We start from the raw sequence: 24865 nt of genomic DNA on the forward strand, positions 1-24865 counted from the left end.
TGGTGGAGTCACCAACCATGGGAGTGTTCAAGAAACGTTTGGATGTGGTGTTGAGGAATATGATTTAGCTGGGAAGTATTGGTGATGGTTGGACTAGATGATCTTCAAGGTCTTTTCCAACCTTGATAATTCTGTGATTCTGTGATTTGACAGACGAGGTAACCAAGACAGTCTGGATGACACAAAGCTCAACTAGCAGAGAAACCTGATGAGACTGTATCTATAATCTGTGATCCCCTTTGCCAATGTACCGTAAATAAGGAAAGGGGAAAAAATATTGTGAGAAAATGCAAGCAAGCAGAAACGAGTTAATAAAAACATTTTTTTCTGCTGAACAAGCTCTTTCTTATTCCAGGCATTAATTCTAGTCAAATAAAATCTTATAAATTTATGTATTTAAGAATAGCAGTGCTGTAGTATTACAGCACCCTCCTTGTAGATGATGGAGAATGTTATCTGATGATCAACTCTGGCACAGGACTGAAGAATATTTTCTTTGGGAAACAATTTAATTAGAGAAGAAAAATACATATTTTCATGAAGAACTGACCTTATCTTATTTGTTTATTTCTTTTTGTCTTCAATGGCAGCCATTTACCTTTAACTGTTTAAATGTTTAAATGCTATTGAGTTTTATCCCTGACAAGTGTGTTTCACTTTCCCCTGGTCTCTTAAGCAACTTAGAGACTGATTTCTCTTGAACTATCAAAAAATGTGGCTGCTCACCAACCTTTGGATTTTAAATGCCTTTATAAATCTTTCCACATCAGAGTATTGAAAATTAATTAATATTAATTGTGCAGTTGATATCGCAATTCACATTTTTGGCTTCCAAAGCATGTGATGATAACTTGAATTCCGCTGAGGACACAGGGCAATTAAAAGAACATCCAAAAAATCTGCTCAAGAATTCTTGGCGTATCAATCAGCATTTAAATGATTTAATGTGTTTCAAATTGCATATGTGAGAGAAAAAACTTTTGCTTTTTAATAACATTTCAAGAGTGAAACCGCTTTAAGGCAACAAATTATTACATAAAGAGGAATTGCTGCCTTATTTCCAACAGTCTAGCATAACTGACAATAGATGCTATTCATCTATTCTACTTTATAAAGTGTTCATAACACTTGAAACAAAACAAAACAACAACAAAAAAGGATGAATAATGATAGAGGGTTTTTTTTTGGTTTTTTTTTGGGTTTTTTTTAAGTTAGTTACATATTTTCACTGAGACGAAAATTGGAATTACTGAACAATTATTTTTGAAGGCACATGAATTGAAGAAATTGTGACATTATTATCTACACTATAACTTGTATTTTTTTAATTGCTGGAGCTACACACAGGAAGAAAAAAATCTTGAAGAACATAATCATGAAAAAATCAAGCTCCAGCTTGATTCAAAAGTAGTTATAAAAAATGCTTGTCCAAAAAGAATGTACGCTTCTGTTTTCTGAGAAGAGGATGTAATTTTTATACTTAGCCCACACTTGTGGGCTAAGAAACTCACCAGCTATAAATCTCGACAATCAAAAAGTCACAGCTTTTCAATTCCTTCCATTTGTTTCTTTTGTTTTTAGCTTGCTCTAACATGCAAATGTCAGCTTAATTCATCTTTACTGTGAGCAGGTCAAGGTTGGTGATCTCAACTCTCTGTGTGAGGTTGCATGTGGAGTTGTATGTCCAGCTGTGAGCCCCAAAGCCGTAAGTGCTCTGGAGAGAGTCCAGGGAAGGGCCACTAAGTGATGAAGGAACACCTCTCCTTTGAGGAGAGGCTGAGAGAGCTGGGACAGCTCAGCCTGGGGAAGAGGAGACTCAGGAGGATCTCATCCATGTCCATAAATACCTGAAGACAGGATAAAAATTGGACAGAGCCAGGCTCTTGTCAGTCCTGCCCAGTTCCAAGACAAAAGGTAGTGGGCACAGGTGGAAATATAGGAGATTCCCTTTGAACACCAGGAAGCAATTCTGTGCTGTGTGGATGATGGAACATTGGCACAGGTTACCCACAAAGGCTGTGGAGTCTCCTCCTTGGAGATCTCCAGAAGCCACCTGGACATGGCCCTGGGCACCCTGCTTTGGTTTCCCTGCTGGAGCAGAGGTTGGAACAGATGGATCCAGAAGTCCCTGCCAACCTTGGTCAGTCTGTGAATCTGAAATGAATATCATCTAGCAAAATTTACCCTATGTTAAATTCAGCTTTGGCTCACTTGCCTTTTGACGCAGTTGTGTGTCCCCTTTTCTGGGGATTCCTCTTTTTCAGTGGCCTTTTTTGTTGATCTCAGTGACTTCTTACACTTTTCCTAAGTGAAGGAAATGAGGGAAGTGAGTTTGGTTACAGCTCTCAGATGCAGCAAGGTTTGACATAATCCACAGTGGCAGCGTTCTCAGAGGGATGCCTTGGAAAACACATTCTGGACTTCTAATACAGAAAGGTGACTGCAGCAGTGTTTCAGAGGCAGCATGTAAATAGGGAAAATGAGAACACTGCAGTCAAAAAGCACGGCTGGTGAGTACAGAATGACTGTGGAAATAGTTCACGTACTGAGTAGGTGTGACTGCCATGCAAACACGCTTCTCAGCCATGGAACTGGGCTCACATAAAATCAGTCCCAGCCTTTCATGATGCTGCTGGGATCTTCAGTTTAAGTAGACTCACCAGAAAAACTGTTTCATTAATTTGCAAGGGCTCGTATAACGCTTGTGGCTCCAGAAGAATTAAGAGAATTAACTGCAATGTAAGTCTTTATTATACAATGAGGAGACCTTGCACTTCTCCCAAAGGAGTGTCTTTCAAGGAAGCCCAAAGTAGTTATAGATAACAAAGACCTGTCCTAAATTCTCATCTACATAAACTGGAAAAGTATGGTATGGTCCAAAAAAAAATTGCATAGTTACATACATATCTATCTGTGCAAAGAATCTGTAAACCTCTAGATTTCCAGAAACACTTAAATGTGCTATTAAACTTTAAGTGCTTTCAAAATGAAAGCTCCCAAGCCAGCAGCATTTTCTGTGAAGGTCTGTCACGTATTGGCTGCCTCTGATAAATCTGGCTCTGCCTACGTGGAGGACTGAGGGGAGAACAAGGAGAAGTGCTGGCCACGTTTTGTTCCCACTTAAACTGGCATAATTCCATGAACTTCAGTAATGTTGCTTCTCATTTACTCCTGTGCAAGACTTTGATTCAACAAAGCACTTACATATGTGCTGAAAGCCCTCACTGAGCAACAAAATCCCCTTACTGAACTGTAAGCGAAGTCAGACGGACCTCACTGTATCTGCTTGGGTGTTTTGAAGTTAAACGTGCACTTAAAGTCTTTAATGGTTAAAGGCCTAACAATGCAAGAGGGGATTCAGTTCTATCCCCTATAATCTCCTGTAAAACATTCATAATCTTTTTCTTTTTTTCTCTTAACTATAGTGCCTGATCTTGTTTGTCTTGTCTTAGCTCTAAATGCAGTTTGATCCACAGAAGGCTCCAAGTGCCATCAGGCTTCATCAAACCGAGCTGAGGCTGGGAATACTCTTAACGTGGTAAGATTGGCTCCTTATGCTGTTGTATGAAACAGGGAACGTGTGTTACATCCTTTTGTGAACAAATGTTAGTTTTGCAGTGCCAAATAAGAATATTTAGTATTGCTTTTGCATAAGTAGTTGAATTCTGGAGTAAAAAAAATTGTGGGGGAAAAAATAATTGTGACAATCATAGGATCATCCTCGAGAAAATTCAGGAGGGTTTTAAACAGAAGAGAGAAAGATGCTGTGTGCAACACTGCATTGAAAGTGAAAATTCAGACATAGCAATTGTTACTCGTAACTGATAACTTAATATGGAACCAATGGTGAAGTGGGACAGAGGCAGAGCCCTTGCCATTGCCACAGGACTAACACTTCTGGAAGATGTGTTTGGACTGGAAGACATTTTCTGAAGCTGGATCACTTAAGAGTTCTCTGGGTACTCTGCAGGCACTGCACAGTCCTTTTCATACAACAAGGGAGTGCTAACATTTAACAAGTTCTTATTTCCCCCTCAGTCTCCTTGGAAAGCTGTTCCAGAGCTTTTCTTCTGGTTTCCAGGCTAAATTTATTAATCACTGCATAAATATTTACTCGTATGCTGGTATTTCCTTTTATTTAAAGAGTGGTAGAGTGCTTTTCCTCATTAATGTTTACTCTTCTACTGCCAGTTGTAGTTGTTTCATCTCAGTGAACCCTGTACCACCTTTTATCTCCAGGCTAAACAGCTGAACAGATGAAGATATAAGCGTGGCAACCTCAGTGCTTCTGCCCCAGATCTATACTGCCCTGGTACACCCCAAACACCATTTATGTGGTGGTGGTTTGGCTTTTTTCATTTGTTTTGTTGTTCTAAACTTCCTGCTGCACATGAGCATTTGGAGATACGTGTCTCTGGCAGTAGCATGTATCATGCTTCAGATTCTCTGTACAGGCAGCAGGATTCCTCTTCAAGGCAGCCTAAAGGCATCTTTCAGAAGGAAAACATTAGGAGCCATTGAAGATAAGGAGGGGAGAAACATCTGAATTGCTCTCTTCTGCATTCCCATCTGAATTTCTTTCTCAAATATGGGAACAGCAGTGAACTCCTGTGGAAGAAGTTTAACTTGGTGATTTGAGCAAGTTCCACACACGCAAACCTAACTCTGGATTAAATAACACAGATGCCCAAGGCGCTTTTACAAGAGGAGTCTGAGGTGTGACAACGTGAAGAGTCAAAGAATGAGCTCTAGCTCTGGAGGAATCACCTTGCTGTATTAAAATTGCTTTGCTGATTTCACTCTTTGGATCACAGCTAAAATTCAGCTTTAGTCCTGGGAGATCTGTTAGTCCCGTGCCCTCCTTTGCCCTCGTCGTTCCGATGTTTTCTTGCCTTGCTAACTTTGCAGTAAGAGTGCAAACACCAGTTTGGCAGAGTTAATGCAGAAGAACGCAGCCATGTCTCAGATCTGCAGTTTCGATGCTTTTAACTTTACACTATTATGACGAACAAGATTTTCCAAGAATTGGGCAATTACGAATGTTTAGTCAACATGATATTTATGATACTTGCCGAAGTATGTTGTTATATTTTGTACTGTAGCTTTTAGGAGTCTCTGTAAACTATGCTCTGTAAACTGTAAGGGCTGCAAGTTTGTACTGTAATTGTTTAAAGTCTTTTCAGTTAACCAGGTCTGATGTGTTTTCCATGAGCCCCCCGGGAAATTTGGAGGCTGCAGATTATTTGGCACTCACCTTTCTGCTTTGGCATGGAATTAGGGTGTCCAACACAATGTTAGCATGCACTATGTCACCTTGGATGCAAGCTACAGAGATGTAAGAGAATGTTTTATTTCTTGTCTTAAATATTGCTAGGCACTCTTCATCAGCTTCCACTTGAGAAGTGACTGTGTTGATGTGAAGCACTTCTTGCCCAGTCTTTACTTACTTCGTGGACTGTTCAAAGACTTGGTTATTAATAATTCTATTAAATCTCTGGCCTCTCTTTGAAGGATATCACATATTTATTAGGTGCATGTCGCACGGGATTGTTATTTGGTAGTGATGTGTAACTGTGATCATTCAGAAACAGTTTTTCCACACCAGCTTGCTCAATAGCTTTTATTTGTGGTCTGGAAGCATTAGCGCAAAGCTGCAGCTAAACTGGCAGATACAGAATCTTGGCAAAATAAGCAGAGCAGTGTCCTGTAAAGTATTAAAATACAAATAATCCTCCATATAATATTAGCAAGGCTGGTTTTGAATTATTAAACAAAAAAGTTGTGGTTTTTTTCCTTTCAGAAAGGTGGATGAAATGTCTTCTGAGAGATCTACAACTCTGGAAACCCTGCCACAGAGAGGAGAATTAAGAAATGAAAGCTTGATCGATTTGGTTAACCAGGAAACAGATAAAAAGGAGACGTGATAATGTTCTGTGAAACTAAGGAGGAAAAGGATTTTGGAGGGTAGATTAGTTTCAGTGTAACAGCAAAATATGTGATAATGTTTGAGTTCCCATCATGGTTTTAGTCCTGTTGGGTCTAAAAATGTAGTGTATTCAGAAGGACAACAAAAAATAGTTAATAAAGTGGTTATTGAGCTTTACTTGTTGCGTTCATGTTGTTCTTGGAGCATTTTAAAACAAGGCTGGCTATATTTCCGGAAAGAACAGCATAACATGGAGTTGGTCTGCCAAATACAGAAATAACTTCTAGAATACCTGTTTGGGGGGATATAATTATTCCGTTCACCTCTAAAACCAACACGAGACGTTTTTAACTGCTGCACTGTTCTCAGACCTGATTCCCACTCACAGTGAAGTCAAGGAAAGATGTATAAATTCTGCATGGCGTATTGATCCTAAAGCCTTCAACCAGGCACAAGATGCTTTGTTTATTATCCCTAGATATGTGGTTCAGTCCTGCAGCAAGTGTTCAAGAAGGTCTTTCAAACAGTTGGAAAAATAAATACAACTGACATTTCTCTTAAATTGTGGTGGAATGCACTCCAGCTGTATTTTTTATACACATTTTCCCCATGTGCTATGTGCTTGCATTCTTTCATGATGAATGATGTTACTGTGTGTTGGAGTTGTCATGCTATCTTTCTTGTTTGGATCAGGAATGTGTAGGAGGCCATCTGAGGACAGAATACTGTAGGACCTCATGTCATATTTTTCATCTTCATGCTCATAGCGTGGAGCTGAGCAGTGGCTGAGCGCTTTGGTTTGGGGGAGATTTTCAGCTGAAGCAAAGCACAGCCTGCCTTGTTCCTGCTTACGCTGTGTCTATGAGAGTCAGGGTCTCTATCTGGTATCGTCTGATCGCTCGTTTCAGGTCTTCATGCACAGATTTGGCTTTCTGATAGGTAAGGCAAAGCAGGGCCTGGGCCATGCCGAATGCTCCTACACACCATGGCAGATGTGTACATTACACATTGCCATGAATCACTGTGGCTTCACTGAAACTAATAAACCTGCCTTCTACCCAGATCTGGGAGAGCGTTTCATACAAAGGAGGCCTCTGGATCAGGCAGGGAGCATACAAGACACAAAGTTGATCTTGTAAATATCTAGTTTCAAAATAGGAAAGAAATGACAATGCATAGTGCCATAAAGAACATACGTCATCGCACAGTATATTACTCAGATGGCACAGATCTTAATAGGGACATGCATTTTGATTGCTATTTTTTACTTTATTTGTGACTACGCATTAGAGTTACAGGAATGAGAAGAAACACAAACAGCACGTTGCTTAATTAGAAAGTTTCTAAGAAATACAAGAAGTCTATTAATGTCTCTTTCTGTTCTCTCCAGTGATTTCAGTCTAGATTTTGAATTTTGAAGTTTGCTCAGTATTTTGTCTTCCAGTGGAAAAGCAAGCAGAACTAGCCTCCTCAGTCTCCTTTTTCTCAGTGTTCATCTCCCTTCCCCAGATGTCTGCTGTTGCCACTTGGCCAGCCTTCCTTTCTCCTCTCCCCCTTACATTCCTTACTGCACAGTGGCTTATTTAGTGATTGCTTACTTTCTTGATCCTGGTGAAGCACAGCAATGAAGAAACCTGCCTGAGATAGGAATGCAATGGCTTCAATGCATTAACAAAGGCCCACTGTTGGGCAAGTGCTTTAATCACTCAGCTGTTGTGCTGAAACTCCACTTTTCCTGTTCTCTGTAACAAAACCACATAGAACCCCCTTTGGGATGTGGGCAGAATTTAGGGGCCTGACAAAATCTAGACTGCAACAGAGCCACTGATGGCCTCAGTTGGCTCCCCAGACTTGGAGGACACAGTGTTCTTGCAATATGGGCAGTCACTGCAGGATCTTGCAGGATGATCAGTGCACACTGACATGGAGACACCTAGAAGTATCAGGCGATTAAATTCTGGATCACTCCCACATACTTGAGCAAAATTTATGCACCGAAAGTCTTTTAAGCTTTTAATTTTAGAAACATAACACTTATATGAAGCAGCGTGCAGCACCTGAATAAGCTCTGGAAGAATAGATTTGTGTGTTGCAGGTGTCAGGGGACCGCTCCTGCAATAGAAATAAGCTTACAAGAAAAAACACATGCTCAGTTCTTCAGAGGGGCGGCCTGTCTTGACAGTGGTCTGTCCAACCGGTGGGACAAAGCAGAAGTTAATTGTAACTGGAGAAACAATGATTAAGAAGGCACGGAGAGATGAGCTGCTGCTCAGGTGATGTTTAGGAGTCATAAAACTTCTCTAATCATTCCAACTACCATCTCCATCCATTTCTGAGTACTCCTATTAAGAAGTTTAAAACACAGACATCTGAGATGGTTTAAACAGAGAATGAAGACAGAAAAATTGCTGGGGAGCATTGTTGATTCAGCCACTTGCAAACTCAGCCTTTTCTATGGAGGACAAAGCTGTGCTGAGGTCTGACACTCATCTCTGCCTACATTTACCTGGGATACGGATTCAAAACGCTTGGATGGATGTTTGCAGGGAGAAAGAGAAGGGAATGTTTTCATAGAATTATAGAATTCCTTGCTCTGTACATAGGAATGATGCAGGATCCAGTATCGACAAAAACATGAGTCACATATTCCACATGCAGCACGGAGCTTGTAAGTGGGCAGTGAAGTACAGTTGCTGGAGCGTGAGTCATCAGCTTCATGTGAGTGGGCAGTCAAATCCTGCATAAGCTGATTTTTCAGAGACATTTCTAGGAGTATTTTGAAGTACAGTACATGGCAGGCGTGTCCAACTCACAGCCTGCATGCAGCCCAGTGCAGTTTGCAATGCTGCCCCACACCTGCAGTACGCATATACCAGCAATGATCAAACACTGACGTGCTACTAACCCAACCTGGGCTGAAACCAGGACAAGGAGAGGGAACAGTGCAGTGCTAACTCAAGTTATGGCAAATAATTTTAAGCATTTTGATACATTGGCTAAACACAGTCCTGTGAACAGCAACAAATATGCAGCCATGCTTTCCATTGTGATAAAGGAATTTGAGAACAAGTTTCAAGATTGCAAAAAATAAAAAAAAAATCTTTTTTTTGGTCTGCTTGCCACTCCATTTTCAGTTGCATAAATACATGACCTGCCGATTTTCAAGTAGAATTTATAGAGTTGCAATGAGACATTCAACTCAAAAATCTGATCACGTCTCCCTACAGGGCTTTCAAAAGACCTGTCTTAACAGAAAGAAATATTCCTCACTTCACAGTCACACTTTATTCATGTCAGTATTCCATTCCATTTTGTGGCTGTGTGGCAGATGACAGCAGAAGGGCAGTCTGACAGAATGGCATCTGACATGGAAGTGCGCATGAAGCAAAGGTGTGTCATTGAATTCCTCCATGCAGAAAGAATAGTACCCATTGACATTCATTGATGCTTGTTGAACGTTTATGGAGAGCAAACAGTGAATATGAGCACAGTGAGGCAGTGGGTGGTGCGTTTCAGCCCTGGCAACAGAAGCAGTGGGTCACCTCCACAGGGGCAGGCTTTTATGAGGACAGCATACAGCCTCCTGTTTATTGCTAACGAAAATGCAGAGCTAATGGTGATGACTATGTTGAAACAGGCGTTCTATTCATTCTATCAGTGTTATTGTGCTTACTGTATCTGTTGCAGTTTCTATGGAAACAAATAAGAGGCATTACTTTTGGAGTGACTTACGCATACACAGCCAAAGACGTGTGGCTCAGACAAGCCAAAAGACTGGACACCCATAGTATATGTGGTTGGTGGCCCTGCATATGGTGGGGTGGTTGAAACTAGGTGATCATTATGGTGCTTTTCAACTCAGGCCATTCTATGATTCTTTGATTCTATGTGGATCATAAGGAACAGGCAACATGGCCACTTACCCAGTCTTAAGAGGAAGAGAACCAGCTCAAGCATTGATAAGATCCCCTCTCAGTCTTCCCTTCTCCAGACTCAAGAGTCCTGAGTCTCTCAGCCCTTCCGTGCATGGGAGATGCTCCAGGCCCTTAATTGTCTTTGTGGCCCTCCACAAGACTCTCTTGAGGAGATCCCTGTCTTTCTTGAACTGAAGAGCCCAGACCTGGACACAGTATTCTCTATGTAACTTTACCAGGGCAGAGTGGAAGGGGAGAATCACCTCCCTCGTTCTGCTAGCCACACTCATCACACACTTAATGCATACTCGGATCCTGTTCTGGACACAAGGTACACTAACTCATAGCCAACCTGCTGACCATGAGATTACCCAGATTCTACTCCACAGAGCACCTCTCCAGCAGCTTAGCTCATAACCTGTACTGATGCACGCATGAAGTTGGCCTTTAAGGTCCCTTTTCAACCCAAAACACTCTGTACAGGACACGATATCCACGAGTGCATGAGAACCACAATCTCTCTTTAACTCTTAGGGACACATAAGTGAGCAGAGTCAGACCCACAGCAGCCAAATCTGCCCCTTCCCATTTCCAACCACCCCCTACAGCCCGTTCCTCAGGCAGCCTCTTTGTTTTCCCTCTAGTCTCGTTGCACTCTGCACCTCTCCCCCATTTTCTGGGGCTCTAAGGCAGACAACACACTACGACGCTTTTCCAGGTTGTGGGGAAGACGAGGATCCCGCCGGGGCAAGGCAGGGCCGAGCCTCAGCGCTCCGACCCCGCTCCGCCGATCAGGGATGAGGCTCTGGGGACCCCAAACCCTCCCGGGGGCGGTCGCTGCCGCACTCCGCTTGGGACAAAGCGCCGAGGCCCCACAGGGAGCTCAGCGGCACCCGTCCGGATCGCACGCCCCGGCGGCCGGAAGACAGGGCGGGGGGTGAGGGGTGGGGAGAAGGGAGGACCGGCCCAACCCGGCTGAAAAGGAGGGTTCGCTCGCCCGTCGCCCCCACCACCGGCACCCCGCGAGCCCCGCCGGCGTTGCTCGTGGTGGGGGCGGCGGGCAGAGCACCATGGCCGTGTCGTGGAGGAGCTGGTTGGCCAACGAAGGGAGCAAGCACCTCTTTCTGGTAGGGCGCTGCTGAGGGGTTTGGAGACGTTGAGGGGGCGCCGCTTCCCGCCCGAGCGTGAGGTGGACCCGGAGCCGGGTGGGCGGGCGCAGGGCTCTGCGTGTCCCGGTGTCTTTGTTAGCCCTTATGGGCAAAGTTTGGGGTATAAAGGGTGTCTGCAGCCGTTATGGGTAAAGTTTGGGGTATAAGGGGTGTCCGCAGGTCCTGCTCCTCCTGCCTTTGTCTCCGTTTCGGTGCTTTGAGCCTGGAGTTGCGTTTTGTGCTTTGCCGACTCCCAGGAGCCCTCACTCACAGAACTTTTGTATTTTCAGTGTCAGTGAAAACGTGTCACATAAAGGCTGCCCTTCCACGTGCATTACTACTGAAATACTTTTGCTAACCGCTCTAAGCTTGTTTTCCATTTTAAAAAAACCTGTGTGAAACTACGTGCATGTGACTTACAAACTGAATGAATACAGTAAAGTCTGTCCGTATGACTTCCAGTCTCTCTTCTTTTGGTTTTAGTTTTTCTGGCTCTCGCTGAATGCGTGGTTCTTCTGGAAGACCTTCCTGCTCTACTGCCGAGGGCTGCAGTATTACTATCTGCATCAGATGTTAGGGGTGAGTCACCTGGACGCTGAGTTTTACTCTGGAAATGGGGATTCTGGGAGAAAGGAAAGGGACAGAAACTATTTGCAATGACAAAGAATGCCTGCAAGCACTGCAAAGTTGGAGAAGATCAGACAGGAGATTACTGCAAGACTGATGGCAATTACTTAGCAGTAGAAAGTTGCCAGTACTGAGAAGAAGAGCCACTCAAGTGTAGGACAGGAGTCCTTCCCCTCCATCCTGCCTGCTGCTGGCAGGCTTGAAGGGATGCAAACATGCTCAACAGCATGGAGCCCAACCTCTGTCATCAAAGCATTAGCCAAGCTGATAGGTTGTGCTCTTATTCATCCCAATTTGCTTCAGGATCTCTTGATTCTTTTCAATCTCGGGTTGTTGTTCGTTGGTTCTTTTCAGTCTTAGGTAGCCATGCTCATAGGTTCAGTGTAAATCGTTGTAATTAAATAAATATTGTTTAAATTTAAAATTTAAATAAATATTGTGAAAACAAAGTCTTGGAAGGTGAGTAATCTATTGAAGACTTGTCTGTTGACTATAACATCCACCACCACCAAAAGAATTGAGATAGGGACTGGTTCTAAATCCACAGTTATGCAGTCATGGTTGCTTGGAATGATTTTTATCCAAAGAGGCAGATTTGGTGATAGCAATTTTCTGAAAAAGTCTGTAGAGTTGTAGAGGATTTTAAAATCCAAGTAGAAGTGCATGAATAACGCTATGCTTTGTGACACTGTGGACTTCAGTGGTAAGCTGACCTGGGGCAAAAGCAGGGATGCTGCATGTCCTAACCTGCTGTACATCATCTCTTTTATCTTTGGTAGATCCAGGGTGTATGTTTTTCACATGGTTGATAGCATTGCCAGAGCTCTCCAGTTCCACAGATCCTTGTGAAACTTGCTTGAAAATGAGCTGATGTAGTACTTGCATATTTTACAACAGTGGCTTTTTTATGAGGAAAAAAGCAGAAAGCGTTTTCATTTTATTATGATCTCAAATGGCTTTGCAGCCCAGTGCATCCATTTGAAAATAGCTTTGGCTCCTGGCAGAGCAAGTAGGTTGTTTATAAAGCAAATGTTGTTGGGTCAACATGTAGGGTCAGGTTGTCAGCTGATATCAATCAGCAAAGTTCCTCCCAATTCAGAAGACTCATCTGCCTTTTGCCAGCTCGTTTTCTGGCCATTTTTTGGGGTTTTTCTTTTGCTTCGAAATGAGACAGTTAATAGACAGCATAGTCTGCACAGCCATTGGCTGTCTCGTGTTCCATCTCTATAACCAGCCTCATTTCTCTTCCACACATGGGTGAGCGGCTTGCATATTTCTGAATTGGAAAACAAAGATCTTGTGTCTTGGTGAGGTTCACTCAGGTGTTTTTTTTCTTCTCTTGTACACCATGTTAAAGTAAAATCTTAAAGAGTATTCTCACTTGAAGCCCTGAAAGATTTATCACATGCAGTGTTACTGCTTTCCAACAAGAAGTGTTGCTGTAGAACAGGAGCTAACCATATCAAATAAATACTTGAGTATCTGAAATATATTCAACTTGCCATACTTTTACACTATTACTTTCCCATGTGAAGGATGAGGTTATTCTTTCCTTCAGTTGTCACTGAAATGGTTCAGTTTCCATCAGCCTTCATCGGAAGATGGAAGCTCGGTTTTACTCTGTGTTTGTGACCTTAAACAAGATGCTTAGCGTGGGATTTTAAAGTTATTAAGGTACTGAGCTCTTACTCAGGTGTGTCTCTGAATGTGTCTGGTGCTATATTCAATGTCTGCAAAAACTTAGTAATAGTACAGTGGTGTCCTGGGAGTGCAAAGATAGGTCAGGTACAGTGGTGTGGTTAGGAAGAGCACATCATTTAACACTGCAAAGTTTGGTGTGTAGATTTACATTGCATCAGATTTTATCGCTTTCCCCAGTTTGAATCTTGATGAGGAGTCCATGAGCTACTGTGGAATCTCTGTCCCTTGAGGTTTTCATTCAGGTTCAAAAAGTACTTCAAGATCATGAAGTTCAAACATTGACCTGACTTATGGAATCCAATTACTAAATCATGTCCCTTAGTGCCATGAAAACAAATTGGGCAGAACTCTGAGCAAGCTTAGTTTGAATTTCACGTTGAACTTGCTTGAAGTAGGAAGTTGGAAAAGAGAGTTCCTGAGGTCCCTTCCTATCTGAGTAATTCTGTGGTTATAAGACTCTTGCAGGATAAATTAAACCAGAACCTGGTGGACGTAAAAACCCTCCCCAGTACTTCTGCCTCGATGAACTGCTTCTTTCGATAACTGCTTGTAGCACTGCTGATCATAACCTTGTCCTATGAATGGTTTTAGGGCTGTGTGTTCAGGAATATGATACAGATGAAGCAACTCACATTTTTATTACTTAGAAAGTGCCGACTTTTGGCATTGTGTAGCCTAGAGAAAAGAATGGGAAGGTGTGGAACGAGCACTGATTATGTTTAAGAGTGTAGCAAAGAGGAAAGGAATACTCTCCATATGAGAGACACTACAAGACATAGCAGATGTAATTTACAGAAAGGAGGATTCATGGATTCCTTAATGTAACTTCAGTGTTTTAATTGTTGGAGATTTTATGTCTGCTTGGACAGGTAAATTGTCCAGGTAGTTTATTTCCTTTTATACTTCCACATTTCTCCCTTCTCTAGCTTCACAGGTCTTTTTCCAAACAAATTCACTTGCATCTGATAAACAAATTTAGTCCAGTATTCACAGTTGGCCTCATAATTGAGCTTAAATCTTGGTTTTGACAGAACTGAACAAAATACCTTTTTCTTGTTCCTTGGTTTAATTGTATGCATCAGTACAGGATAGGGGCTGACCTACTGGAGAGGAGCTCTGCAAAGAAGGACCTGGGTATCCTGGAAGAAAGCAGGTTTGCAGTGAGACAAGAGTGCTCCTGTGGCCAGGCAGGCCAGAGGTATCCAGGTGTACATGAAGAAGACCATGGACAGCACATCAGGGGAGGCGATCCTCCCCTTCCACTGTGTCCAGATCTGGGCTCTTCAGTTCAAGAATGACAGAGATCTTTTCAAGAGAGTCCTGTGGAGGGCCATGAAGACAAGGGCCTGCAGCATCTCCCATGCAGGGAAAAGCTGAAGGATCCAGGACTCTTGAGTCCTTATTTTGACCTTCCAGTACTTGAAGGGATAACATAAACAGGAGGAGGAATGGCTGATTACAAGGGTGGATGTTGATAGGACAAGGTGAAATGGCTTTAAACTGAGACGGGAGGTTTTAGTTAGATATTAGGAGGAAGTTTTTCACACAGAGGCTGGTGACGCACTGGAACAGGTTGCCCAAGGAGGCTGTGGATGCCCCATCCCTGGATGCATTAAAGACCTGGCTGGATGTGGCTCTGGGCAACCTGGTCTGATGGTTAGCAACCCTGCACATAGCAGGGGGGTTGAAACTGGATGATGATTGTGGTCCTTTTCAACCCAGGCCATTCTAAGATTCTAAGAGAGGCGACCTTACCAACATTTATGAATATCTAAGTGCAGAAGTCAAGTAAAAGGGGTTGAGCTCTTTGTAGTGGTGCCCAGTGACGGAGCAAGGGGCAATGGGTACAAACTAGAGCATAGGAAGTTCTGTGAAAACGTGAGGAAAATCTTTTCTGTGAGGGTGACAGAGCCTTCTGGTTGTTCTAGTTACTTCTATTTGTCTCATCATTTATTGTGACAATTAAATTATGCCAGACTGTGCTCTCAGTGATGCTTGTGCATTTTCCCTTGCATATGTAAGCATTAAAAATAATTGTTTATTTGACCCATTGTTTTCTTTAGTATCAGAGTTTTTTTGCTGTTTAGTTGCCTTGTAACCAAGGTATCTGGGGTTTCTTCTTCAGGTTATTACATGCAGCAAAAATATTTACTAATAGGTTTATGTTACTATGGTAACTGTATACGTGTGTGTATATATGGATACATGTGTGTGTATGTAGGATCTCCTAGTGAAGGCTCAGTGTTAATTCCCAGTTCCTTATCTTGACAGTCTCCCTGAATTTGTAAACTGATCTTTTTTGTGCATTTTCTTTGCCTCATTCCATTTGGTTTTTGCTTGTTTTTGTTGTTTATTAAAACATTTTTTCTTTCATCCCGTTATCCTTCCTGGACAGGTTGGAGTTCAGCATTTGTTTCTTACATGGTTGTAAGTTACAAGCCAGTGAAGACCCTGGGTTCTGTACTATATAGTTCTTATGCAGGTGTTTTGTTGTGGTTTATTTTTTAAGTTCAGGTGGCAGTAGTCCTATGGAGGACACTAAAGTTACTTACACGGGCAACTTCCACCTTGTTGTGTAGCAGTATTAGCAGAGGTACCTCTTAAATGAGTACTGAAATCTTTACCACATTATTGTGTTAATGTCATTGCTCTTACTTTTGCATTGACCATGATTGTAGAGCCTTAGAATCAGTGAATTGCCAAGGTTGGAAAAGGCCTACAGGATCAGCCAGTCCAACCATCCACCCATCACCAGTAGCTCTCACTAAACCATATCTCTCAACACAATGTCTAAGTGTTCTTTGAACACCTCCAGGGTTGGTTACTCCACCACAGAATCACAGAATCACAGAATTACCCGGGTTGGAAGGGACCTCAAGGATCATGTAGTTCCAACCCCCCTGCCTAGCAGGGCCACCAAACATACGCATTTACTAGATCAGGTTGCCCAGGGCCCCGTCCAACCTGGTCTTGAACACCTCCAAGGACGGGGCATCCACAACCTCACTGGGCAGCCTGTTCCAGGACCTAACCACCCTTCTAGTAAAGAACTTACCCCTAACATCCAACCTAAAACCAAAAAGAAAAAATGTTTTAATAAACAACAAAAACAAACAAAAACCACCTCCCTGGGCAGCCAATTCCAGCACCCATGTGTTGATTAGTGAGTAATTATGGCCCAAATATTTCTTCAGTTGATGAATAAAGGTATCCTGTAACAGACCAACAGTGGCAGGTCTTGAAATAGCTTAATTACACACAAGAATAATGGTTTTACAGACTGTTATCCACTGTGTTAGAGTGAGGGTGAATAATTCAGCATAGAGGAAGCCTTAGTAGAAGATTTCAGATTGTACTTGGGCAGCTGTGACTCAAAATGGGCAATCAGCAATTTAGTGCCTTGGCCTTGAGTTACTGTGTGGTGGCTCTCCTTGGGCCTTGGTATCTTTAATCCTGTGTCTCATAACTGATCTTCTGGAGTTTAGGTCATGCTGCACCTCAATCAACCACTCAAGCTGTTGTTGCAAATTAATGTTCACATTACTGTCACACTTTGTTCTGTTGCTGCAGAGGGTGAGTTGAACACTTGGATTTTGCGAGATAACTTGAAATGTATTCCAGTCCTTGTGTGTGTCATCCATTCTGCCTGGCACAAGAAGTATTATTTTTTTAGGATCTTATTTTCTGGCATCAAGATCATAACAGATTAATTAATACAGATGAACGTTTGATCTGAAATCTTATGAGTGTCCTTTGTGTGAAGATTATCAGAGAAATTGGAAGCTAATACTGAATTCCAGATTAAGATAGTTGCTTTCTTTAGATTGCATGAGTGATTTAAGCTGAGTGAGTGAGCTAGCACAAAGGGACTGTATATAAAAAAAGAGGAACATGACCTAAATATGAGAACAGAAAGGGGAAAATAAAAACAACTTTTGAGGATTGCCTGATAGGTGGGGTTTAAGTGGCAATATTGATTCTTGATACTGCATGGAAGATAAGCTGTACCTCATAAAAGAACTAAAAATATCATTACCATTGCCTTATTATCATCTTAGATTATATATGCTCTGTTATCCTAAATAAAAGGGTACTTCGTGAAGAAAAGGAAGCTGGGTTAAACTCATTGCGTAACACAGTTTTTCCTGCCTAGGAAAATATTTTTATCTACTCCAATACTTATTTGCGGAGATGGTCTTCAGAACCTGTCTGTAGGATGTGATGCTGCTTATGGATTTTCCCGCTCATATTCCCAGTTGGAAGGGCCCTGCGAGGATCATTGGGTCCGAGTCATGGATTTGAGGAAGTTCAAAGAAAGTTCTTCAGAGAGAGAGTGAAGGAGTGATCTTCAAGGTTCAAGGTTTTCTTCACTAGGAGAGTGGTTAGGCCCTGGAACAGGCTGCCCCGGGAGGTTGTGGATGCCCCGTCCTTGGAGGTGTTCAAGACCAGGTTGGACAAGGCCCTGAGCAACCTGATCTAGTAAAGGTGTATGTTTGGTGGCCCAGCTAGGCAGGGGGGTTGGAACTACATGATCCTTGAGGTCCCTTCCAACCCGGGTCATTCTGTGATTCTGTGTGAGTGATGCTTTTCCCACACCATGACTTGGTTAGGATTGTTGCATGTAAATGGCAAAGGCCTGAGGATCAGAAGTACCACATTTAGGTATGGAAGTGTGCCTGTTTTTCTGCCATTTTTCCTACGGCTTAAAAAGTGAGAGAGAGCAATATTTGTTGGTTTTCCTGAATTCTCCTCTAGAATGTCATTTGCAACCATGTACTGAATATTAGATTGTAAACCTGGAGTTGCAGCTAATGTTCATCTCTGTTTACAGCTAACAAACTTTGGGAATTCTCTGATACACAGTAAGTTTTTTTAGCCCTCAAATACTGAAAAATCTTCTCTCACTTTGGAGAAGCTCATTTTGCTACCAGCAACACTCCGAGCATCCGATGAGAGCTGACTCTTTGCTTTGCTGTCCTAGTTAGCATGTAATGTTAGCATACAGCAGGCAGTGATGGCTGGAGAGAACTGTGTTCCCTATATATATCTATGGAGCCTTTTTCTGTTGCTGTATAGTGGGAAAATGCTGATTTCTTGTGTGGAGAAGAAATCTGTCCTAGTTTTTGAGATCGCAGCTTCAAGTTAGTAATGAGTCCAATTCCCTCCTACAGGTGCTGCAGGTTTCCTTAGTGAATTTGGTTAATTCTTTAGCTTTTCTATGCCTCTTTTCCCCTCAATAAAATGAGTTAAAAGCATGTGTAGTACTGAATATACAGAAGGATGCTGTCAGATGCTCAGATGAAGAAAGGTGTCCAGCAGAGCTTTTGGAAGTGTTTTTTTCTCTGTTTTTGATCCTGTAGCAATTTCATGTGCATATACATGAAATAACACATTTATTTTTTTTCCTTAAGGCAATGATAATCTTAGGAAAAAAAGAGAATTATAATTCTCTCACTGTTGAACTAGTTAGTATTGCTACGTATTTTCTTCTAGAAGCAGTAAGTTGCCTGGGAGCAAAAAAATCTTTTATTCTCCTATTGTTCCAGTGGCAGAATGTTCCAATCCAGTTTTACAATCCAGGAATGCACTCTGTTAATTAGTTATTATGCCACCCAGTCAATACAAAGGAAGTCAAGAAAGAGACCACTTGGAAACCATTTGGAAAGAATTAGTTTCATGGGGATCTTTTAAGCCTTTGGATATATGTTAAGAGCAAATGTAGTGCTGTGTTATTCTGAGTCTTGCATGAGTTGTGGTTCTCAGAATTGCTAACAGTATTTCTTTACTGTTGTTTTCAAATTACTCTTGAGCTTCTTTTGGCATACGTTGCCTCGTTTTATTTCTTCGGAGTAAAACCTGAAATGAACCATTCATGAAACTATTTCAGTCACGCTTTCCTAGAAGTGCACTGCGTTTCTGGAAAAGCCATTTCCTGCTTTTTTCTTAACCTTTGTACTGATGCTGATAGCATTGAATAGGGTTTAATGGAAGGTGATTGCTCACTAGGAATGACTCTGGGAATTAGAATGTGCTATTTGTCAAAGAATGGCATAGAAAAGCACAGCTCCTTGTGTTTGTGGAAGGACTGGAAGAGCTGGATTAGGGCTGTTCTTTAACTCTGCTCATGGGTCATTCAGGCTCTTTCGCATCAGTAGAACTATTATTTTCCTGATTTGGTACAATTTTTATTCATTTAGAAGTAACTACTTTAGAACATTCCAAAATAGACTGTTCTGTTAAAGTTTTGCAAATACAATAGTTGTGCCTGATAAAGGATACCTGATACATTGGGTGACTGATCCATTGCCTGGTTTATGTCTTAACTAAGTCAATATAAGTTCTTCAGAAACTCATGATATGTCATGTAGACCATACAATAGAAGTTATTATACTCAAGAAATTCAATTAGAAAACTGTAACAAGTTTTTATTATTATTATTATTAGTAGTAGTATTATTTTATTATTTATTTGTTTAATCTTTTGGGTCTTCGTTAAGACATGCAGGAATAATTCAGCTTAGGTTGAAGTTCTCTGGCTCTGGGCAGCCTGGCCTGGTGATTCGCAACTCTGCATGTAGCAGGGCCTTGAAACTAGATGATCTTTGTGGTCCTTTTCAACCCCGGCCATTCTGTGATTCTCTGGTTATTTCTCAAAATGTGCTCGTTTATTGCTGGAATTCAGTAACACATCAGCAAGCTGTAATAAAACTGCATATATGTTTTTAATGGCCGTGCTTTGAATGTGTTACATTTTTAGCTTAGAGGGAAGGTTAATGAAAATACAGGCAGTCTTGTGTAATGCAAGTAGCTCATTGAGGAGGCATTTTACTTGTTCTTAAGTCTAATGGCTTCAGGGGTACTGCTAGTTTCCCTGATAGTCTGAAAATACTTATTGATGTTGTAAATTCACTTTAGACAGTAATGTTGGCAGAGATAAAGCTAAAGTGGGCAAAGATGAAGAAATACTTACTATGGATGTATGCATCATTGCTTAAATCATACTTTGAAGTGGAAATTTTAGTTGGCTGGAGTTGTGGTGGTTGTCCAGATCTACATTAGAAGACAGTGTACGTGGGTGTTACTAATCATGAGAGCAGGCACAAAGCTCCTGTCCCTTTGTGTGTAATAACCAGCCATTTATACACAAAAATGATCTTTCCAAGTTTGGTGCTTTTGGTGTGTTATGGTACAGAGAGCTGTGTTCCTGTTGCTTTCTTTGGTTCTACTAGGTTATGTTTTATCAATTTCTATAACAAGTAGATAAGTCTCTGAAAAAGCACCAAATAGCCTGAAGTTAAAAGGCTTGTGTAATATTTTTAAGATTGAAAAATAAATTTATCTGGTTTTGCTTGATAAGAAAGATATGACTTAATTAATTTTTCTTCGTTTCTTTTTTGGACATAAAATTTTCTTCCTGAAGGTCCATACTGGAAAAGTGATAGATCTTTAGTAACTTGTATGTTATAATATGTGTATGTGCAAAACAAAAACCTAGGCAGCATTTTACTTATCATACAGAGCTATATCAGTTTTTTGTTAATTTCTTTAGGATTTGGAAAACTTGGATTTAGAGAACACTGGAAGCAATATTGTTCTAGAAATCTGTTGACGTTCTGAAAGCACCTCTTATAAAAGCTGGTAAATGGTAATTCAGCCTAATAGCTGGGAGAACAATGGCACATTGCTAACTTCTTTAAAATTCATAAATGAATGAGAAACTAAAATAAGCTGAAAAAATACAGTTATGACACTAATGTGTGCTTTATTCATTTATTTGACAAGTGTTTTTGTTCTAATTATGTAAGTTCCAAATATACCGATTAAAAACAGTAGTGAAATTAGATTTCATTAATTTTCTGCGTACTGAGTAGTTAAGTGAGCCTGCTTTCTTTGGGTCCAAATGTGGCATGGAATAGTGTGAATGAATGAGGAATTTAGTGATGATGCCCGGACAGTCCTTGAAACAATATTATCAATTCAGCTTAAACCAATCTCTAAGCCCCTTTCAGTAGTCTGGTTTTAATTCAAAACTTATTTTGAGTAATTTTTTGATGAAAAGTGGGAGCTGTTTCCTTTCAGAGACCAGGTTGGTGTGCCTTGTGCATCGTTGTATGTGCAAAATGATATGAAACTCTGTTGTTCTGACCAGCCAAGAGAACATGGGAGCTATTTAAGCAGAAACAGAAAGGACCTTTAGTACTGCTTAAAATGTTAAGAGCATCTTTTCTCCCTTTTGTCTGACTCTTCCTGTATTTGTTCAGCTAGGATTGTGTGTTAGCAGAGCTTCAGCATCTGTCCTCAATCTCAACTGCTGCCTGGTCCTGCTCCCAATGTGCCGCATTCTCTTGGCCTTCCTCCGGGGATCTCAGAAGGTGAGTACTGTCCTCAGAATGCAGAAGTTAAGGAGGAAAATGCTCTGGTTTATATTGTCTAAACATAATAAGAGCTAAATGTTTTATCACTGTTTATTCTACGGTATATGCCAACATGGTGCAGTAGCACAGATGTTCAGACTGGACCAGATTCTGAGGAGACTGACTTAGATATAGATGTCTCTGTTCACTGCAGGGAAGTTGGACAGGGCGATTAAAGGTCATCAAATCCAGCTCAAATGACTTTATGATTCAGTGAAATTCATCCTCAATTCATGACCTCACTGACATCAATGCTTTGGCTGGCATTGTCTGGTTTGATTGGACTTGTGATGAGTTTTTTGCAGTCTTTTTGGTAGGACGTGGGATTGCAGTGGAACTTTGACCAGATGAGTTCTGCTCCTTTTCCAACTCTCATGTAAAAGACATCTGTGTCCCTTTTACTGCTATAGTAGAATTGTGGTAGAGTTCAAGAGCAAGAAAAAATTCAACTCTCTATGACTTGTAAAGTGCCACTGGAGATGAAATAACTAACTAAAAGTACTCAACCCATTATATTGGTTATTGCAGGAGGAAAAAGACTTGTGGCAAAGCTAAGAGGGCTTCTTTTCTATGCATGTATTCAGTAATTGAGCTTGTTTGTGATTCACTGGTTAGTTCAAGATAAATGTAAGTTTTTGGGGAAAATGACTGTTTTCTAGATGGTTGAAAATTGAACCCACCAGTCCTATTCATCCTGTGGCAGTACCTGTAAGGCTGGATGCCTGTAGATGCTCAAGTGAGGAGTCAGTGACAGCTACAGCAATTCTAGCAGTTATAATGCTAGAATTATGAATTTTAAGAGCTGAAGAGACATTATTTTATATGCTCTTAACATCATTGTAGCATCTTTGTAACTGGTGCAACTGAAAGTTCGTAATCAGCACCTAAAAATTGTCTTATTCTCATCAACCTGTAGTTTTTAGATTAGGTGCTGTGCTTACAAGGTTATTTAACGTCATAAAAGCTGAAGTTATTGTTAAATCCCTTCAATTGCTGTTAGTATTTTTTTTTCTTTGCTTTGTTTTAGCAGAGAGATTGCTTGAATTCTTCTCTTATTAGGTTGCCAGCAGGAAGACCAGAAGGCTGATAGACAAAAGTAAAACTTTCCACGTGACATGCGGTGCTACAATATGCATCTTTTCAGGTGAGATCTTACTGTTGTGAGCATATATGTGTTCCCTTCTTTGGGAACATGTTGAACAAAGCAGTATTTGGTGGTTCTTCCTGTACAATACATTTGGGGGTACGCTTGCTCTGTGCTTTCCTGCCTTACATTGTGAATGCTTTCTTAGCCATCTATAGGTTTTATTTTCCCTTTAAACACATGAAGTTATGATCTAGATCTCAGGCTTTCACTAAAATTACAGTTTTTTGAAGGAAATGAGATCAGGTCAGAATCCGCCATTGTAAATGATTCTAGATGGTGGTTCAGAAATTTGTGTGAAAAGGTGAGATGCTGCCGAGTGTTCTGCAGTGGAGACCAATTCCACATTCAGTGAGGAAGAAACATTCCTTGGTGGGCACCTTTCAGTGCTACTTCTCAGCTGAAGCCCTTCAGTGAGAAATTATTGCTATAGTGTGGAAAAAGTCTTAAAATACATACAACTTTCTGCTAGGAATATCTAGTAGACCCTGATGCATCCTTCATTTTTAATGGGATTGTTACTTGGCATCTGAGGAGCCACTTTTGTTTTGTTCAGGGCAGAATATACCTCTTGTTGATCTCAGTTTTCCTTCATGGTTTTTTTATTTGTTTTAGTCTTACATGTTGCTGCTCATCTGGTGAACGCTCTTAACTTCTCTGAGAATTACAATGAAGATTTTCTGGCAATAAATGCAGCACACTATCGTGGTGAGGTGAGCCAACTCTCCTTTTAAATTCTGATTATAAATGCATAATTTAAATATTTTAGTGTTGGCATATCTTATTGCATTGTACAATCCATTCTGGGAGCTGTACTGTTTAGATCACTGCTGCTTTTTGCACTGAAAAAACTGTCGTATGGATTGCTATGGATTTTATTCTCCTCTGCACGTAGTATGTTTTGATGATGTTGTTAAGCCAGCAGTATTCACACTTAATTCACTAGGAGGTGGAAGTAAATCCACCAAGTCCTTTAATCTTGCCCTTTATTCTGCTGTTTCTTGCTTCTCTGTGTTTCTTGTGTGGACTGAGCTGGAAGACTTCTGCTGCTGTTTTGAGGCAGATACATTCTGTATTTCCAGTGTTGAGAATGTAGTGCTGACATATATCGGGGCTATGATAATAGTTGGGACTTGTGACTGATCTGCACTTCTGAACTGCAATGGGAACTGTGTATGCTAAGAGTGGAATTACTGGTCTGCATCAACTGGGCTGGAAGCTAATTTCTACTTACAGAAGTGACTTGTCTGCCTATGATGCAGGTCTTTTGAAGGCATATCAGAGTCCGAATCCCTTCTGCACTTGGCACTAGAAATGTGAAGATTTCAGGATTAAGATTGAAGTCCAGAACTTTTTCTTCCCTGGGCTCTGATCTTGTTTACGTTCATTCTAGTCTCAAGTCTTCATCTACCAAATTAATTGGTAAGGATTTAAAATGATTCCATCCCAGCTGCATCCTTTCCTGGAAAAGGAGAACTTGAGTCAGCCCAGGCTCGTAAGGACCAACAACCAAGGTCTTTTGCTCCCTGGGTGAATGACCTAATTCCTAATTCCTGAGCTGTGCTATGGGAGGCAGACATACCAACACCAACTGTTGTGCTGAGATTCTGGATTGAAGTCAAGAGTGTGTGTGTGTGCTAGGAGTGGTCTGGTAGATAGAGTCTCATCAGAAATGTTGGCAAGAGCTTGCCTCAGGGAAGAACACGCCAGGTTATGGATGACAGCCTCCGCTAAACAGAATTAAGAATTTTGCAATAGAAAATGGATACGAAGCAAGTTTTTAGTAACTCTAAGATGGAAGGTTCTTGGATTTTAGGTACTTTAATAGCTCTTGAGCATTTCTGCTTGAATTCCTCTTAAATGTGTTTCATTAATTGTGATGAGCAATCTGGATGCTACTGGCATCCTGTGTTCGTGGTTGGAAAAGTGTGCATATTTGGATGCAGATGATGATGGGGATGCTTAATTTTTCCTGAGTTGTATGAAAAGTG

The 24865-nt window shown here is 41.2% G+C and overlaps 1 protein-coding gene and 1 long non-coding RNA gene across 4 annotated transcripts in view; both read left to right on the forward strand.

Annotated features, from left to right (window-relative positions):
• The first annotated feature begins 1561 nt into the window (after nucleotides 1-1561).
• LOC107308451 lies at nucleotides 1562-6103 on the forward strand. Its single transcript, XR_001552806.2, has 2 exons — nucleotides 1562-3538; nucleotides 5801-6103. It is a non-coding gene; the product is annotated as an uncharacterized LOC107308451 (long non-coding RNA).
• Nucleotides 6104-10764: 4661 nt separating this feature from the next.
• The window catches only part of NOX4 (NADPH oxidase 4), a 104282-nt gene continuing 90181 nt past the window's right edge, over nucleotides 10765-24865 (forward strand). The window contains exons 1-5 of one of the 3 annotated variants that reach the window (XM_015852361.1): nucleotides 10765-10967; nucleotides 11472-11567; nucleotides 21578-21688; nucleotides 22790-22874; nucleotides 23490-23587. In XM_015852361.1, coding sequence (XP_015707847.1) covers nucleotides 10911-10967; nucleotides 11472-11567; nucleotides 21578-21688; nucleotides 22790-22874; nucleotides 23490-23587 — 447 coding nt within the window. In that variant the 5' untranslated portion in view covers nucleotides 10765-10910. The remainder of the gene's footprint in view (nucleotides 10968-11471; nucleotides 11568-21577; nucleotides 21689-22789; nucleotides 22875-23489; nucleotides 23588-24865) is intronic. The other 2 variants (XM_015852360.1, XM_015852362.2) reach the window with 2 other exon arrangements.

The sequence above is a fragment of the Coturnix japonica genome, chromosome 1 (genome assembly GCF_001577835.2).
Source record: "Coturnix japonica isolate 7356 chromosome 1, Coturnix japonica 2.1, whole genome shotgun sequence".
In the NCBI taxonomy this organism is placed as follows: domain Eukaryota; kingdom Metazoa; phylum Chordata; class Aves; order Galliformes; family Phasianidae; genus Coturnix; species Coturnix japonica.